The sequence below is a fragment of the Misgurnus anguillicaudatus genome, chromosome 20, assembly GCF_027580225.2.
Source record: "Misgurnus anguillicaudatus chromosome 20, ASM2758022v2, whole genome shotgun sequence".
NCBI classification, from domain to species: Eukaryota; Metazoa; Chordata; class Actinopteri; order Cypriniformes; family Cobitidae; genus Misgurnus; species Misgurnus anguillicaudatus.
The window spans coordinates 21,889,607-21,906,190 of NC_073356.2; the positions used below are offsets into that span (position 1 = coordinate 21,889,607).

Sequence of the window (16,584 nt, forward strand, 5' to 3'; positions counted from 1 at the left end):
TCCCGCGAAGCGCGCTCCCAATACGTCGGGCACGACGTGATGTCGTAGTGACAGACTGAAAGGGAACAATAAAACTTCACCCCCAGCATGCGGTAAAACGGAAATAAACGTGGAAAGACACACTTATTTACGTGTTAGGGGCTTTTGTGTATAAGGGGATGTGCAACAGAAGCTTAATATTTAATGTCATGAATTGGCCGTTATACTACTGGATACTATTGCATATCTCTGCAGTTGTGACGTATATCAATTCAGAATTACATAAAAGTCACATGAATTCCGATATGACTGTTCAGACTGATGTCGCATTACAAAACATCTGACCTGTATCTGATTTAAAAAACATACAGTATGGAAGTGTCTCAAATCAGAATGTGGTTTGTGCTGTTCACACTGTCATGCAAAGAGACAGACACGGGTCACATATGAGCAGAAAATTGGATTTTGATGGCAGTGTGAACGTAGATTAAATTTCGATTTAGATTCAGTACACTGTAAAAAAGTAATATCAACATAGGATTTTCAACTTGTTAAGTTATGTCAACTATATACTAGTCAAAAACAGTGCAGCATTTTTACAGTGTACACATGTTCAGTACAAGTTATACACATGCCAATCATATCCAGACAAAAGTCTTTAGATTCAATGTCATAAAAAAAATTCAAGTGACCCTAAACTTTTGAACAGTAACATGCAGCTATTTGTTCTTACATTTCTCTGAAAGAAATCCAGGCTTAGGTCTACAATGTCAGACTGATACAGTTTATATATGCTGCTCAGACTGAGACTTTGTGTTGTTCAGTGTTCAATATATCTGAGTTTGATATTAACTGGAGTCAAGCATCAATTGAACAAATGTCATACTTGCACAGTTTCTACCGTAAATACCGTGACATCATAATCATAGAGGTCTAAACACAGATTAAAAGTCTCATCATGTATCTTTTAAGTTCAGAGAATTCAAGTCAGGCACAAAAATCAAATCTGCGTATGAAATGGTGGCTTGACTCATTGAGGATTCTTAGCCTTTATGCTTGTTGTCCACTGGGCTGGTCCGCACTTCCAAGGTCCGACTCGGCCTCTCCACTGGCCCCACCTCTTCTAGCAGAGAGTCTATCCAGTGTTGTAGGAGAAGTGTTCGGATTCCTTCGGCACAAACAACTGGCTATATCTGCTCGAAATGAGGGTGTGAAGAAACCGTAGATGACCGGGTCACAGCACGTGTTGAGGTTGCCGAAGACAAAGAGGGCATGATGGATGTATTCCGGCATCACCTTCAGCATGCGAGGCTGGAACCAGTACCAGATGCCGAGCAGGTAGTACGGTGTCCAGCACACCACAAAAGAGGCCACGATAATGATGGTCATCTTCAGGGTCTTCATACGAGCCTTCGGGATAATATCGGTTCCGCTGCATCTCAGACATGGTTCCCCACCTGAAAAGTTTGGGATAAGATTAGAGACATGCTTCTTGAGTGACATGTATCACATCAGAACACACAGTAAAAGTCATTTACCCTTTCCTTTACGTGGCATCTGGCGGTTGATTTCCACAAGTATTCGAGTATAGCAGAAGCTCATAACAAGCAAGGGAAACACATAAAGGGTGACAAAGTGGAACATGTTGTAGACTGTTTCCTGCCAGCGCTCCTGAAAGCTTCCATGTGTTACACACTGCACAAAGTCGACTCCTTCAGCTTTAATTGCTCTGAAGATGAATAACTGAAAGAATCAAATAAAAGGTAAATTTTTATTTAAATATTCAAGAAGTGTTCCTGTAGGTCAACTGGTAAAGCATACCAACACAAAAGGTCATGGGTTTAATCTAGGGCTGCATAACGATTAATTGCGATTAATCATTTGAAGAATAAAAGTTTGTGTTTATTCACAATGTGATGTGATCATTTATGTGTGTGTGCACTGTGTATAATAATTCTGTATATATATAAATATTAAAGAAATATTTACATGTGTATATACATTTGTATATTGAAATACAATTTAAATTATATATAAATATTTAATCTATATATTGTTTTCTTAAAATTATACATGCATGTGTGTGTATTTATATGTACATAATTATTATACACATTACACAAACAAATATGATGTAAACAAAAACTTTTATTCTGCAAATGATTAATCGCGATTTATTGCTATGCAGCCCTAGTTTAATTCCCATAGAATGCACACACTGATATAAAATGTATACTATACCTTGTAATACACTGTAATTTGCTTTAAATAAAAGCATCTGCCTAATACACAAATGTAAAAAAGTGCATCTGGTATGGCTAGGTTCAGTAATTTTACTTTAATTGCAATGAAAATGTTATTAGTCAGTAATCGAAATGCCTTATTTTTCCAAATGTCACTTTAGGCATCTCATTGGTATTTAACAAATTTGATTGTCTTTTCCTGCAAAACCCTCTAAGCGCGTGCAAGCTTTTTGGCAATAATTTCCACTAAAATTCTTCAGTCACTCTTCACGGTCCCTTTCTGAATAACGGTAAACGACTAAAAATTTGGTCAATATTCGAATATATTCTGTAAACATCCTTTAACCTGGTAAAAAAAACTCTTGCAGCTCAACAATTGAAATCTGACGTACGAGCACAATCGTTCATCCAGTTCTTCTACCGTGCACTTAGAGGACTTTGCTGAAAAAGTCATGCCATTTAACGGATTCTGACAACCAATTTCTGCATGGCCTAAGGAGATTACAATACATTACATATTATTTTTAGGGCTGGGAAAAGATTAATTGCGATTAATCGCATACAAAATAAAAGTTATTTTTGCATAATATATGTGTGTGTACTGTGTGTAATCATTGTGTATATTTTACCACACACACATACATATATTCATGTCAGATTTTTTGTTATTTATATATCAGTTTTTTAAATGTATATATAATATAGAATATATAAAAATATAAATCAATATAAATACACGTAAATGTTTCTTAAATACATACATGAATATGTGTCTATTTATATGTACATAATAATTACACAAAGGCAAAGCACACACTCATATATTATGCCAAACATCACTTTTATTTTGTATGCGATTAATCGCGATTAATCTTTTCCCAGCCCTAATTATTTTATCTCTTCAACAAATAAGGCCAAAAAAGATAAATTAATGAAAGGAATGTGAATGTCAGGCAGCCAGGCTTTCCTAGTATCTAGAGTTTCCTGCTTTACTTAAAAAATAGCATGCATTTCAGCTGGCATGAGCTCCACAAGTTTGTGAAGAACCTGATGATCAATGTTGTCCGGGGGTAAAGCGTGTCAATTTCTCAAAGAACATCTTGTGTTTTAATGGAAACACTGTCTACTGCCAAAAAACAGAATATTAAAGGCGGAGTCCACGATGTTTGAAAAACGCGTTGGAAAAGGAGACGGGCCGACTACCAAAACACACTTATAGCCAATCAAATCAAATCAAATGCCGGGTTGCGTATGTGTGGGGCGGGTCTATCAACAGAAGGTCCAGATTCTATTGGGGTAGGGGCGTGTTTGTTTAGATGATTTCAAATATCAACATTGGCTTTCAAACATCATGGACTTTAAATTGTTTTACTCTTTTTTTTTCATGATATTTCATTCAGATTTGTTTTAGACCTTAAAACTTTCCTTTTGAATACATAATCCCAGATTTTTAATATGGCCTTTTTTAACACTTTTGCTATGGGTTGATATTACTTTTTACAGTATATCAGGTGCAAAACAGCATGACTGAGGAAAGCCCCATAGTTTTTCTACAGGCAAGAGGAGGTGTGCACATTGAATACAAGAATGTGGGTGGTAATGATGACTAAAGTATTGATATCCACAATACACCACCCACATACACACACGCACGTCTACAGTTACATCTCTTTCCCATTATCCATGGCGGACTAACTGACCTTGTCTCAGAGAGGCTTCTTCATCTCACTTAAGGATTTTAAAAGCCATTGTTACTTCACAGGCTGTTAAAAACAACAAGTTCTGCCCTATGTGGCTAGAAACCATTACGTCAAAGGAAAGACAAGATCGCACAGGGGAGAGTCAGTCAGGCATTTTAAAGGTTAGAGAAAATGGCCCGAGCTCAGTGTAGGTTGACAAATCGGATCTATAATAATTGCAGCAAGAATTGGAGAGTCACTGGTCCAAGGTCAGTTATGAATCACTTTAAGCTATAAAATATTACTTCAAGGTATTTCCTTGAAAACAGTGTCATTTTAATTTCATTTACTTTGAAACAAAACAAACCTAATTCAGTTTGCATGTGTGCCATTCAGCACTTTTCTTAAGGTTGAAGTCCTTTTTCCACCAGTATTGACGTTACTGTAAATCGATGTAAACTGATAAACATAGTCCCGCCTCTAATCGTTTAAAATGTGATTATATTGCTTGATGTGATCAATACAGTATTTATACTTTTCTTGTGAAATTAACCAGCTTTAAATAGCTTACTCATGGTTGTCTCTACATATTAGGGCAGATACCAGAAAATCCCCAAGTCTTTTCAAACATTATCTTCTATATATGATCCTCAGAGGCAGTTTTGTGCCGGTTCCTAACAAGACAATCTCACACATGCCAACTCTCATTTAATAAACGTCTTGTTCATTCGCTCACCTGCGGAGAAGCGAACAGTACGCTGAGGATCCAGGCAGCCAGCAGCATTCTCCTGTTCCTGCGACCTGCATCTAGAGCCTCCAGCGGGTGCAGAATGGCATGATGCCTGTCCAGACTCACCACCACCAGGATAAACGCAGAGGAATGCATGGCAAAGAGCTTCAGAAAGCACAGGAGCTTGCACATGATATCACCAGCGTACCACTGCACCGTGATATTCCAAATAGCATCGAGTGGCATGACCACAAAGGTCATGACCAGGTCAGCGGAAGCAAGGCTGGCAATGAGAGGCCGCAGGTGCGAGGCCAGGCGGCGTCCTCGTCCCCTGGTAACACTGATCAGTACTGAGAGGTTGCTGATGGCTGCAAAGACAAAGAGCACCATGGTGGCCGCCACTCGGAAGCGAGCGGCCACGGTGAATGTCGGTGCTTCCCAGTCTGGAGGGCGGGAGACGTTAGAGGTGTTTTCCCAAATGCGTGTGGGGCTTATGGATAGGAAAGATATATTTCCTGGCATCCTGTCGATTAAGAAAGTTAAATGTGAGGATCCTGTATAGCTCAGCATTGCATTAGCAGTGCAAAAGGTCATAGGTTCGAACCAAGGGGACACATAGTGATAAAAATGTATACCTTGTAATGCGCTTTGGATAAAAGTGTCGGCCAAATGCATAAATGTAAATAAAATAGTCCCTTAAATCACTTAATAATCCTTGTAAATATCATTGTCATCATGTCCAGACATGAATATTCTGTGCAAATCTTCTAGAATTACATAAAGGGCAAATTCCTCTGATGAATTATTCACTCTTTTGACATTACACCCCTAAACCCATTACCCCTTCCTCTTGCACTGTAATATCTTGTGCATTTATAGTGTTCTTTCACTATCTCATCTTCTAGAGACAGAGAACTGTTGCTAGGGGCATTTTATCCACAGGATAGGGACCCACCTTAAGTGGCAGGGAGATAAATTACACCTTAGAGGTTCTTCAAAGGGCTATATATAAACCTTGATCAGTAGTCTGAGCTTAGATCATCCACAGATTCGGAGATAAAAATAATGTTGGTTGTGTTTTCATTAACATTATATAATTTAAATGTAGAGTACAGATGCTTTACAATTAGATTAAAACAAGGGTTTAATGGTGCTGATGTGATTGAAATTTGATGGATCAGTTGTGCATTCTTGATAGCATCATTATGCCCAAAACAAAAATGATGTTTTAATCGTTCAGGGATCCTTTAGTTAAGAAATAAATGACCTATCAGGTTAACAAATAGCTCCTGTCTGTATTTTCCCGTGTTTGATATGTGATAGGATCTTTTGGTCAGATAAATTGCATGGGGGTGATAGAGAGGAATACAGCAGACACGGCTGCTGCATTAACCTCTCCTGCATCAGCCCACTCCCACTCCAAACTGTGCAGCGTTTCTGTAATATATTTTGTCTTGCACAGAATGAATGGGATAGTTGTTCAGCAATGACATGAATTATATCCACCCAAAAATAACAAATGGTTTGACTAGAAGAAGTGTTGTTTTGGTCGTTTGTTGCACTACGAAATCAATGTGCATACTGGAAATGCATTTTGTTGAATAAAATTAACCAAATGTGTCTACCCCACATTATTTTTCTGCTCTATTATTTAAGCGACTATTAAAGTGAGATGTTTCGCCTTTGCTACATTTAAGTGATTGCTGGGTGCCGTCCCTCTATAAATATGGCAGCTAAGCACTCCTGGCTCCTAATGAGATAAACATTATGCAAATATATGCAAAGATGCGAGTTAGCCATCATAACTCTTTGTTCCACAAGTGATGTTATGAATATGCAATCCAACATCTTCAGGAATCCAGAACATCCTTTATGTTCCTGTGGCTTTAATGGCTTATTAATGATGCAGGGCCATTATGTTGAGATGCACCTTTAATTTAAAGATCTGCATTGAGAGATCTGCACTGATCTGTGATGTACGGTCTTCAGCGAAAGCTTCAAAAAAACATTCACTGCAATGAAATATTTGAAAAGCTGTGAGAATTTATCGTTATTATAATCTCGAAAACTGTGAATAACTAAGACTATTTCTATTTCTATTCAAAATCACGTGACTTGGAGCCAACAGATTAATACAGGAGTAATGAGAATATTAAGAATTAATGGCAGATTAATGTGTAAGTGAGCTGGCAGACAGACTACAAGTTTATAATACTGATTTTGTTCTGATAAAAGAAATAAAAGTTCATTTTATAATGCTTTTCCTCCATGCACTCTCCATTTTTTTAAGTGTTTGAATTCACTTTCCACAATATTTAAATAGCTAATATCTGCAAATCAAATTACTGTCTCACAAAAAAAGAAATTTGATTATTTTAGCATTTTTATTATTACCACAAAAGCCATAATTTGTTTTGTGGTTGAATCAATATAGACACTTAGCTGTCTTGTAAGCTATATCTTTAGTTCATAGGTACCGTTTTACATTAAAAATAAAACACAACCAGGATTCTCCAGAGAGTCTGTACCTCACTGTAGTTTGTACAACGCATCAATGTAAAACAAGCAGTTTAAATGGTGCAGAAATCAATTCCAAACTGAAACCTGCTGCTAAATTCCATACACTTTTGTAGATACATTATATATCCTATTCATTATTCTGGACAGCTTTTCTGGGCAACATATGAGCGAGTATTTTTGGGTATCACTTTCAAGCTCAGGTGACGCAAGACACCCAAAAATAACTGCACGCGCCGAATATTGTGTTGGATTTTGACTTTCCTGATAATGACTGTTTTGTTTACAATTCTCCATTATAGCTCAGCGTAATTGTCATAAAAGTACTCAATGGCTATTGTAAACATAATTTAAGTATACATATGTAGTTGACTTACCTGTGTGCTGGCATGTTTACTATTTGTACACATTAATCCACGAACACAAGTCTTTCTTCAATGTAAACTAATTTACATATTACTAGACATGTTGCTGCACCACAGGATAAAATGTAGCGTATTCAATAGTCCGGTGTGAGATCATCAGGATAAGTACTGAAGTGATAAACAGGTAAATCCACGAAAAGTCTTGTCCAAAACGCGGAGCTTCGTCGTCTCCATCTCTGCGTGATCTTGACAGCACCATGCACTCCTGTTACAGTTTGCCGCAGTCACCGGTAATTCACTCATCAGTCTGGTAACGATGATCTCCTGGGGAAAAGTTTGATAGCTTGAGGCTTTGGGATGCTGGTGCTATTTTAAGAAGCTGCAATGAAGCTTTAGTCGCACTTATTGCTGAAATGGTGAATGATTGTAAGCGGAGCTGTCCAAGTGCTGAAGAGAATCCAGTGGATAATAGCAAGCGTCAGTACTGCATGAGTCGTCTACAGCAGTGTCTTTATGCCACCCACCAGCCCTTCACCTTCAGCCCTGACTGCATACAACTGCATCAACCTCAGCGTCAAATATCCCTGAAGTTCAACTGGTTGTGAGGTTTGATTCCCAAGAAAATCACATAGTGATAAAATGTATACTTTGTATGGTTTGAATCAGAGCGCATTAATGTCAAATAAAGTCTGAGCAAAACAAAAGAATAGCTTAGCTTGGCATTTTTCTCTTTAAAATAATTATTTTTACCAATGTTAATTATATTATCTGACATAAAACTGCACGTGTATGCTTTTAATTTTTCCAGTGCTAAATGTTATAAAAAGAGCCATTCATTTGCACGGAAGTCATTTGCGTTAACCCTGCTCTTGTATTACATAAGTTTAATTGAGATATTTAAATGTAGCCGCCTTTTCAATTTGCACCCGCAGACAGTTTAATTACAAACAATGTGTTGATGAGCATTTCCAATTGCAGTTTAATCTCTGTTGTCACATCTCTCCAAGGTTAACTGGGTTTTGGATTAAACTTCGGTTGATGGTAACACCTCAATCTTTACGCTCTGGTGATTAAATCAATCAAAACAATAGATTGATTGTAAATTGCTTAATGTGCCCGTGTTCCTGTCCGGATCCAGAGATTCATTTTGCAAGGGGTTTCCCAAGATATCACAACTGCGTTGAAAACATTTAGTAGGCTGATATTGCATGACGTGTAAGACTGCTATGGGAAGCAATTTAAGAAAGTGGATTACGTTTAAGTGTTGCTTTATTTCAGCCTTTAGTTGAGAAAACCATCAAGCACTTACATTTCCCTTTTTAGCTCATGAATTAAAGTAGCAAATATATAATTTAGCACCTTTAATCCAATTTCCTAGACGTTGTTCTCACAATGGGGTATTACACACCCAGTTCTCATGTGACTGGCACTCACCCTTGATGCTTTATTGCCCTCTTCTGGTCAAATTTGGTCACACCACCTATCAGCAAAAAGCATTTTCCTAAATCATCAGTGTAAACCAACGCCATTTCTCTGTCATTTCTCTGTTTTTCTCTATGTAATATTTAATAAAACAGAACCGTTACTTTTAATGTACACATGCATCTGTGGGAATGTACTATATTTTTGATTTACTTTGAATCTGTAATAAATACTATTACACTTTGATGTGCAGTTAAAACACATTGTTTATTTATGATCAAAACTCAATATTGTCTAACACAAAATGTAATTTTTATATAATCCTTCTCTTCACCTTGCTAACCAGCCAAGTTTGCGTGCTGCAGTCTTAGCGGACAGATTGCATAACATTCATGAGATTATGTAGTATGCACTTTCAGTGTTTACATAACGTCTCCCTATTTTGTGTATTTAGGAATTTATTACTTTCTCTATATCTGGTATTGACATTAACCAGTTTACTGATAATGCGTCCACAAAATTTGATATTGCTTATTGATTTTTAGTACTTCACTAAAAATTTTCTTTTTAATCAACATTCAGACCTCTAAAAAAAATTGACAGCTGACACATCAAGAAACCCATCTTCCAGATGTGTTTAATGCTTAATGCTATTCAGATTTTACTGAGCTGTAACCCATTAACATGAGGCTTAATTACTCGCTGTCTACAGTCTTCCTAACTCTTAATTTTGAACATTAATTAATAATGAGAAATAATCTGTCAAATTATATTGACGAACAATCAAACATTAGTGATTATAAAACAAGCATGGCAACAAACAGTGTTAAGTATAAGTGCTTGCAATTATATTTATGATAGAAATGCATAACTGTTATTGCTGTCTAAACGCCTCATCAAAGAGTTTCATAGTTTTCATAGGTAAGCCTTTTACCTAAGATTACGTGAACTGTTGTGCATGGAAAATAAGTGGGTGCAATGTTGTGCATAACAGATGAAGGTAGACTTCAAAGCTTATGGAACTGATGACATCATAAAAGTGGTTGTTATTTTTCCTCTCATTTTTCATTTTGAGTAGTTAACTTATCGCTATTTGTGCTTAGTTTAAGATTTAAATGCATGCTCACTTATCCACTTAGATTCTGGGTAGAATTTGCAAAACACATTTCATTGTATGCTTTGTTTTTGCACATGGCAATAAAGGATGCATCAGTATGACAGTGGTCCGGTCCAAAAAGACTAAACGCACCAAAAAAACAACAACATTGGCAGCTCATATTATTAAATTCATACTAATATATAAAGGTGAAAGGCTGTACAAGTTCACCCATTCCAAGGCATTTGATTTCAGACAGGTTCATAATGTGAAATTCTGGTTCAGAAGTTACAGTACATGTGACTTTGCAATCATACACTTGCCACATGACACCATGTGACTGCAAAAACCTTATAAAATGAATGTGTGTGTGTGTGTGCGTGAGAGAGAGAGAGAGAGAGAGAGAGAGAGAGAGAGAAAGAGAGAGAGAGAGAGAGAGAGAGAGAGAGAGAGAGAGAGAGAGAGAGAGAGAGAGAGAGAGACTTTAGTGTTTGTGTTCATTGGACAAGGGTGTGATGGTGCAAAGGGCCAAATACATGTTGGTTAAGCTCAAATCACTACATGCAATATTTAGCACTAATCTGTACTCTTAAATCCAACAGAATCTTCTAATTGAAATGCATTACACATACGAACTTGTTCTAAAATGCTGTGAACATAAAATGAAGCCTTTACACGATTCAGATATCTGCCAAACTACTACTATTGTGTAACAAAATGTTTGTCGCATACAGTCATGGTGAGTACAGTCTTGTGTCTGTAATGGGGAAACGAAAAATAGCAGAAAGAGGTACTTGAGTTATTTATAGTTAACACAGATAAGAAACTCCATTTAATAATAACCTGTCTGCCTCATAGAAATCCTATTGAAAACCGTCTGTCATTTTTCTAAAACTTAGAAAGTGTTTAAATATTTTACATATATCTTTGATTTTGTCAATGTCTTCTCGACTGTATATTTAAACCATTTTATGCGGCATAAAGTCAGTCTTATGAAACAGTAGGTGTAGACAGCCATGAGTTATTAATGTACTCCATATTGCAGTGACTCACTTTGAGCCTTGTAAATCTGCCGTAAACAGCCCAAACCACCGCTAGAGGTCTCGGCTGCAGTGTTGACAAACAATAAAAGGCTTCTGTGAAGATCAATACATACCCTGCCTCAGTTAAAACGGGTTGCGGGTTTATAGTGGACAAATGTTACCATTGCTCAGTAATCATCCTTGCCCATAAACACACAACGAGCTTAGTTAACCGTACAGTTAGCCCCACGGGACTGACGGGACAAAGCCGCTTCGGTCCCATATACCAGAGTACAGTATATATGACGTGCGAAATACAGTGACTGTACGGGATCACCGTGGATGGGGAAAACTCTGAATGAAATAATGATATACGGGGTTTGCACATGCAAACTATAATATATAGATTTCTTATGTTTTTAAAACAAACCTTACAGAGTTTCGCACCTTTGTTGCTCTCGGTTTTAACAATGCATTCCGATTTACTGGTGTAAGTAGGTCAAGAGAATCGTATTGCTCACTGTATGTCACTGCCCCATCTGTTTGTCGAATAACAAATAATTGCATAGAAAATAAATGAACAACATATGAATCTTTCTATGGCAGGACTAGCCTACATTGCTACGTCTTGTTGCAAAATTCTATAAATGTGAATTATGTTTATAAATACTATTTTGTAAAATGCTTCAGACAACGACACGCCAGATTTCTCCAAATCCCTAAAACCATTCTTTAAAACCACATATCTGTCATTGCAAAAAAAGTACTCTCTGTTTTGTCGGTCTGTAAGTTTTGGGAACAGCTCGAAGAATGTCAAAATGTTATAAAATCGCGACGCTTTCGGACCACAATGTTCCTCAAAATGCTCCAGTCGATCGCCCCTGACGGAATGAAGAGGGAGTTAATATGGCTGTCCACAATTTATCTGTCAGTGTAGTAAGCTCGCCTTGTGCTGCCGACACGACGCGCATAACAACCCATTTAGTTCCCATCATTTCAGAGCTTCTTGTCCCCTCCCCTCCAGACACAGACAACAACATACACCTTAATAGGGGCGCGTCTCCGACACAGCCGCCGACCAATAACCCGTCTGTCTGGGCAGAGACCAAGGGGATGAGCGCTCGCCGAGGCCCAATCAGCGCTTTTGTGTTGCCTGCCGGTGCCGGGGACTGGTCGTGAAGAGCTACAGCAGCGCTTCAGGATCGGAGAGTGAACCCGGAGCCAGTGGAACCTGAAGGGTAAAGGCGAGTCAGGTGAGTCCGGGGATTCAAGCGAGGCCTAGCCGGTATATCATCGGATTGGGAATTAACTCGCGATTTGGTTTCGTAATCGTAGAGATACGCTATTCAGACGTCCATTGAGGTAAATGAATGGGTTAATCGGTTAAACGGGATTACAGACGCACGGTTTTGAAAGACTCTGGTGAGCAGCCAGACAATAGCATAGCAGCTTTTGCGTGGAAAGCGACGCGTTTATAACACGCAGCGGTTCAAAGTGGCTGGCTAATACTATTAAATTGATCTCGGGACAGCGCTGTGGCGTATCGTAAACCGCGCGGTGTACTTTTAAGAGCGATTCAGCGAAAATCCCGTTACGTTTAAAAGCAACTTCAAGAAGTTTGCTCCCCAAAAGCAACATTTTTAATGCGTGAAATGGATTTCATTGTTTCATCTGGTGTCTCTGGTGGTTAACCCAGATTGGCGGAGAAAGCCTCGCGTCCTCCCGGCTGTGGCTACAGTAGTGCAGTAGTAGCACAGACACAATGAAAAAAATCCAACATGTACACAATTACTGCGCCATCTAAATCAATCTGATGGATATATCGGTTTATATGTGCTATTTGGTGAGTGTTTTAGGGCAGTGCTAGGGTTTCTCTGAACTGTGTTGTTGAGGGCACACGGATGGTGTACGGTGAGCCTTGATGGCTGTATAATTAGAGAAAAAAAGATCTCGAGAATGCATCAGCCATTTACGTAAGTGAGGACGCTCTCTCAACTTGCTCCATATGCACGCAAATGGCTGCCCAACACTTGACAGACGCAAGAGTGAAATCTAATTCCAGCGTGAATGCAGGTATTGATCGCAGCCAACGGGGAGTCACTGATAATCGTTCAGCAAGAAACTCTGATCAATGATATATGCGCTCCGTTATTTGCTGCAGACACGTCCAAACTGACACAGTACTTCATTTATGGGCTTTATGTGGTCACTGGCTCGCTATAGCAGTCTGATCTCAAGAGTTTGGCCCTTCAAGAATTTTTTATATGCATTTAGGAGCATGACAGTAGTTTATAGAGATACTCAAGTTTCTTTTTTGCTCTCTTTGTTGTTTAACTGGATAATGCTTCTATTTATTATATTTTATTATATAACTTTGTCCCATATTTTTTATTATATGTGCAAATAAAACATTTCTTACCGGCAAACTTAAAAGTTTACTGAATTGCTATAAAGACGTGTGTAAGGATTTTTCTAACACAAAAAGTTCCATTCTGATTAATTGCTGAGAAATACCCTTACGAAATATATCCAGGGGTGAAGTTTCTGTTGAGGTTAGGGGGAGGTTACCCCCCCCCCCCCAGTATTCAAAACTAGCAATTACAACAACCCAATAGTGATTGATGAAAACATATGTATTGTTGACATTTCAACCCCCCATGTTTAAAACAAATCTGCACCCTGGTTGTACTTCAAAAATGTCATGGTTTACCATAGTTAACCATGCATTCTGTAAAAAAAGTTAAAACAAATTGTAATAAGTCTGCATATAACCACTGTTGCTACGTGGTTACTATAATGAAACCATGGTTACTGTACTGTTATCATAATAAAACCATTGTCAAGTTTTCTAAAGGTAGACGTCTACCCTGTGTAATTAAAGCCATTTATATGTATTGTGTGGTGAGAAAAGATCCATGAACTCTGAGTCTGACTTTGTAATCATGCAAATGTCTCATCTAGGTAATCTATATAAATAACTGAGACAAAAACAATATTTTTTTAGCAAGTGGCACATCTGATAAGAGCCGGTTGGAGTGTTTTTTGCTAATTTTGAAAAAGGCTGCTGCCTACTGTGAAGGGGCCCCGCTAGAATTACATCCTCAAGAGGGGTCCAAACAATGTACTTATTGACTGTTTGCTCAAAGGCATTTTGTGTGGACTGTTCCTCCTCCTCCCCCTGAGGTGGAAGATACTTGCCAGCGTGGTATTTATTTTTCTACCTTTTTTTGCCGTTCATCGGTTCGGTGGATGCGCCTGAGCTTATGGTCATCGGCTGCAAAGGATTTTATGCAGTATGTTGTCTTGAATTTCCATGGTGGCTGGACACTTTAAGCTGACAAAACCAGTGAAATGCTGTGCCAGGTGATAACGTGAAATATACTTTTAGCTGAGCAAAGGCTTGAAGTTATCAATGTAGATTTCATCATAGATCTGTCGCTGTAGAAGTACCTGTTCAAGTACCTCTGCTGCCTAGACCTGTGTCTCATCAGATCTTATGGTGGCACCGCTGATTCTGCATGCCATTGGCATTCCCATGCTGGATACATGGAAGTGTGTATCACTTTTATCAGTGGTTCATAGTTCAGGTCTTGACCCATGTCCTGTATTAAGAAGGATTTCAAGTGCAGAATCAATATTGACATTACACCAAAATGCAAGACTGTCTGTTTATCAGACCCTTAAAATTGCACTGGCTCAACCAGAATTCAGATGTGGATTTGGCTGGAAGTAAATTAGCGCACATCTTGCGTGAAAATTCCTTTTAACTGAGTATTGACTTGGGCTTCTGGTTTAGAAAGAAGATTGGTGTTGCAAAATGTGTTCGTGAAGTTTTGTTATAGTCGGTGTCAAGATTTTAGGGAAAGCTTTATATAAGTGTAGGCCTGTAATTGAAATAAAAATCTATTTTTAGCACGTCTTTACTGGTACATTGTAGTGGCCGACTGTACAGTGCGAGTATATGAGCGTGTATTTTTTTTAAGCACAAATATTTCATGCTCCATGCATAAAAATCAGTTTAAAATAGTGTTTCATAGCATGTTATGTCAAAAGTACCTCCTTAAAGTATGCTCTTTCACCCAACTACCCAAGACAACCCTAGTTGACTTGGCTGAGTTTCAGTACTGCCGAATGGTCAGAAAAGGTAGTGTTTAGAATTAAAAGTGCCCCCTTGACAAATGTTTTGAGTAGACACAACATAGTGACTTGCTCTGTAAACATGCGCTTTGAGATTTACAGCAGTGCAATATGATGATGTGGACCAAAGTTGTGCAGGTTTTGTAAAATGAACCCTCACTGCGACAGTCCTGAGATGCGATAGGGGGGTGCCGACACTCGCATGTCCTTCCATTGATCTCCTCACCTTCAGAGCACCTTCAGTGTTATTATTAAGCGAGTCAAAATGCCCCATTATTTTAAAGGGTTACTCCATTTTCTTTAAAAAAATTTGATAATTTACTTACCTCCATGTCATCCAAAATGTTGATGTCTAAAGAAAAACATTCTAGGATTTTTCTCAACTTAATAGACTGTTGGACACCAACAGTTTACATTATACTAATCAATGTCTTTGTGTCAATTTATTGTTTAAAATGGTCTGCAAATGTGCGTTTCACATATGTAACGAGTGACCTTTCGACGTGCTTACGCAATTGAAGTGACCTCACGTAAAGGACTCTAAACGAGGGATCGCTTAGAGCCCTTTGAAGCTGTGTTGAAACTGCAATTTTAAACTGCATTTAAACTGTAAACTGTTGGGGTCCAATAAAGTCTGTTAAATTGAGAGAAATCCTGGAATGTTTTCCTCAAAAAACTTAATTTGTTCTCGACTAAACAAAGAAAGACATCACAGGGCTCACAACATTTCAAAATCTGTGGTAGCCCTTCAGGCAGCCACTCTTCAGTTTTTTGGTAGCCCAAATAAAAAAGACATTAATGTAGAATATTGAGACAAAACATCTGTCAAAACACAAATAACACAATCAAATTACAATAATCAATACAAATTAGCTTTTAACTGAACACATAAGAAAATGCCACTCAACGTTAAGGGCATAGCTCGGGGGTTTCTCAGTTAGTGTTCACCACAGGCCAAATTTTGTCAATACAAAGCCTACACTGTAAAAAATCTTTGTTGCCTTAAATTTTTTGTTGAATCAACTCAGATTTAAAAGTCATGTCAACTTACTGTTACTTCTTGACAAGAGATGAGTTGCTACAAAAAATTGCTATAAAATTAAGTTGACTTTTTTCAACTATATTTTATAAGTTATAACAACCAATTTGTAGATAGAACTTTTCATCTCTATTCAAAATAAATATACCTTAAATGACTCTATTCAAAATAAGTTAAATGACTTAAATGATGATTTTAAATAAAAAATTAAGGCAGCAAATATTTTTTTACAGCGTATAAGGCCACTGACAATGATTGCTTTCCTATTGTTGCCCTGTAAAAAATACTTTGCTGCCTTAAAATTTTTTGTTGAATCAACTCAGATTTACAAGTCATTTCCACTTACTATTATTTA

At 37.8% G+C, this 16,584-nt stretch overlaps 2 protein-coding genes across 2 annotated transcripts in view; one reads left to right on the forward strand and one right to left on the reverse strand.

The window, feature by feature from the left end:
- Positions 1-258: 258 nt before the first annotated feature.
- gnrhr1 (gonadotropin releasing hormone receptor 1) lies at positions 259-8,591 on the reverse strand. The gene is made up of 4 exons (XM_055219494.2): positions 7,526-8,591; positions 4,638-5,154; positions 1,518-1,722; positions 259-1,436 (listed from the first exon to the last, which is right to left on the reverse strand). Exons 1-4 carry the CDS (start codon positions 7,537-7,539, stop codon positions 1,030-1,032), a joined length of 1,143 nt encoding a protein of 380 aa, XP_055075469.1. The 5' UTR covers positions 7,540-8,591; the 3' UTR covers positions 259-1,029.
- A 3,484-nt stretch (positions 8,592-12,075) lies between these two features.
- The window catches only part of gatad2b (GATA zinc finger domain containing 2B), a 44,711-nt gene continuing 40,202 nt past the window's right edge, over positions 12,076-16,584 (forward strand). Inside the window, exon 1 of the mRNA XM_073858291.1 lies at positions 12,076-12,306. The gene's annotated coding sequence lies outside the window, so the exon portion shown is untranslated. The remainder of the gene's footprint in view (positions 12,307-16,584) is intronic.

Bases quoted from the DNA above. Each gene is read 5' to 3' on its own strand.
- gnrhr1 (XM_055219494.2), bottom strand. The intron at 1,723-4,637 runs GTGAGCGAATGA...TGATTCTTTCAG, and splicing joins TACTGTTCGCTTCTCCGCAG to TTATTCATCTTCAGAGCAAT. The intron at 1,437-1,517 runs GTAAATGACTTT...CAAACTTTTCAG, and splicing joins GATGCCACGTAAAGGAAAGG to GTGGGGAACCATGTCTGAGA.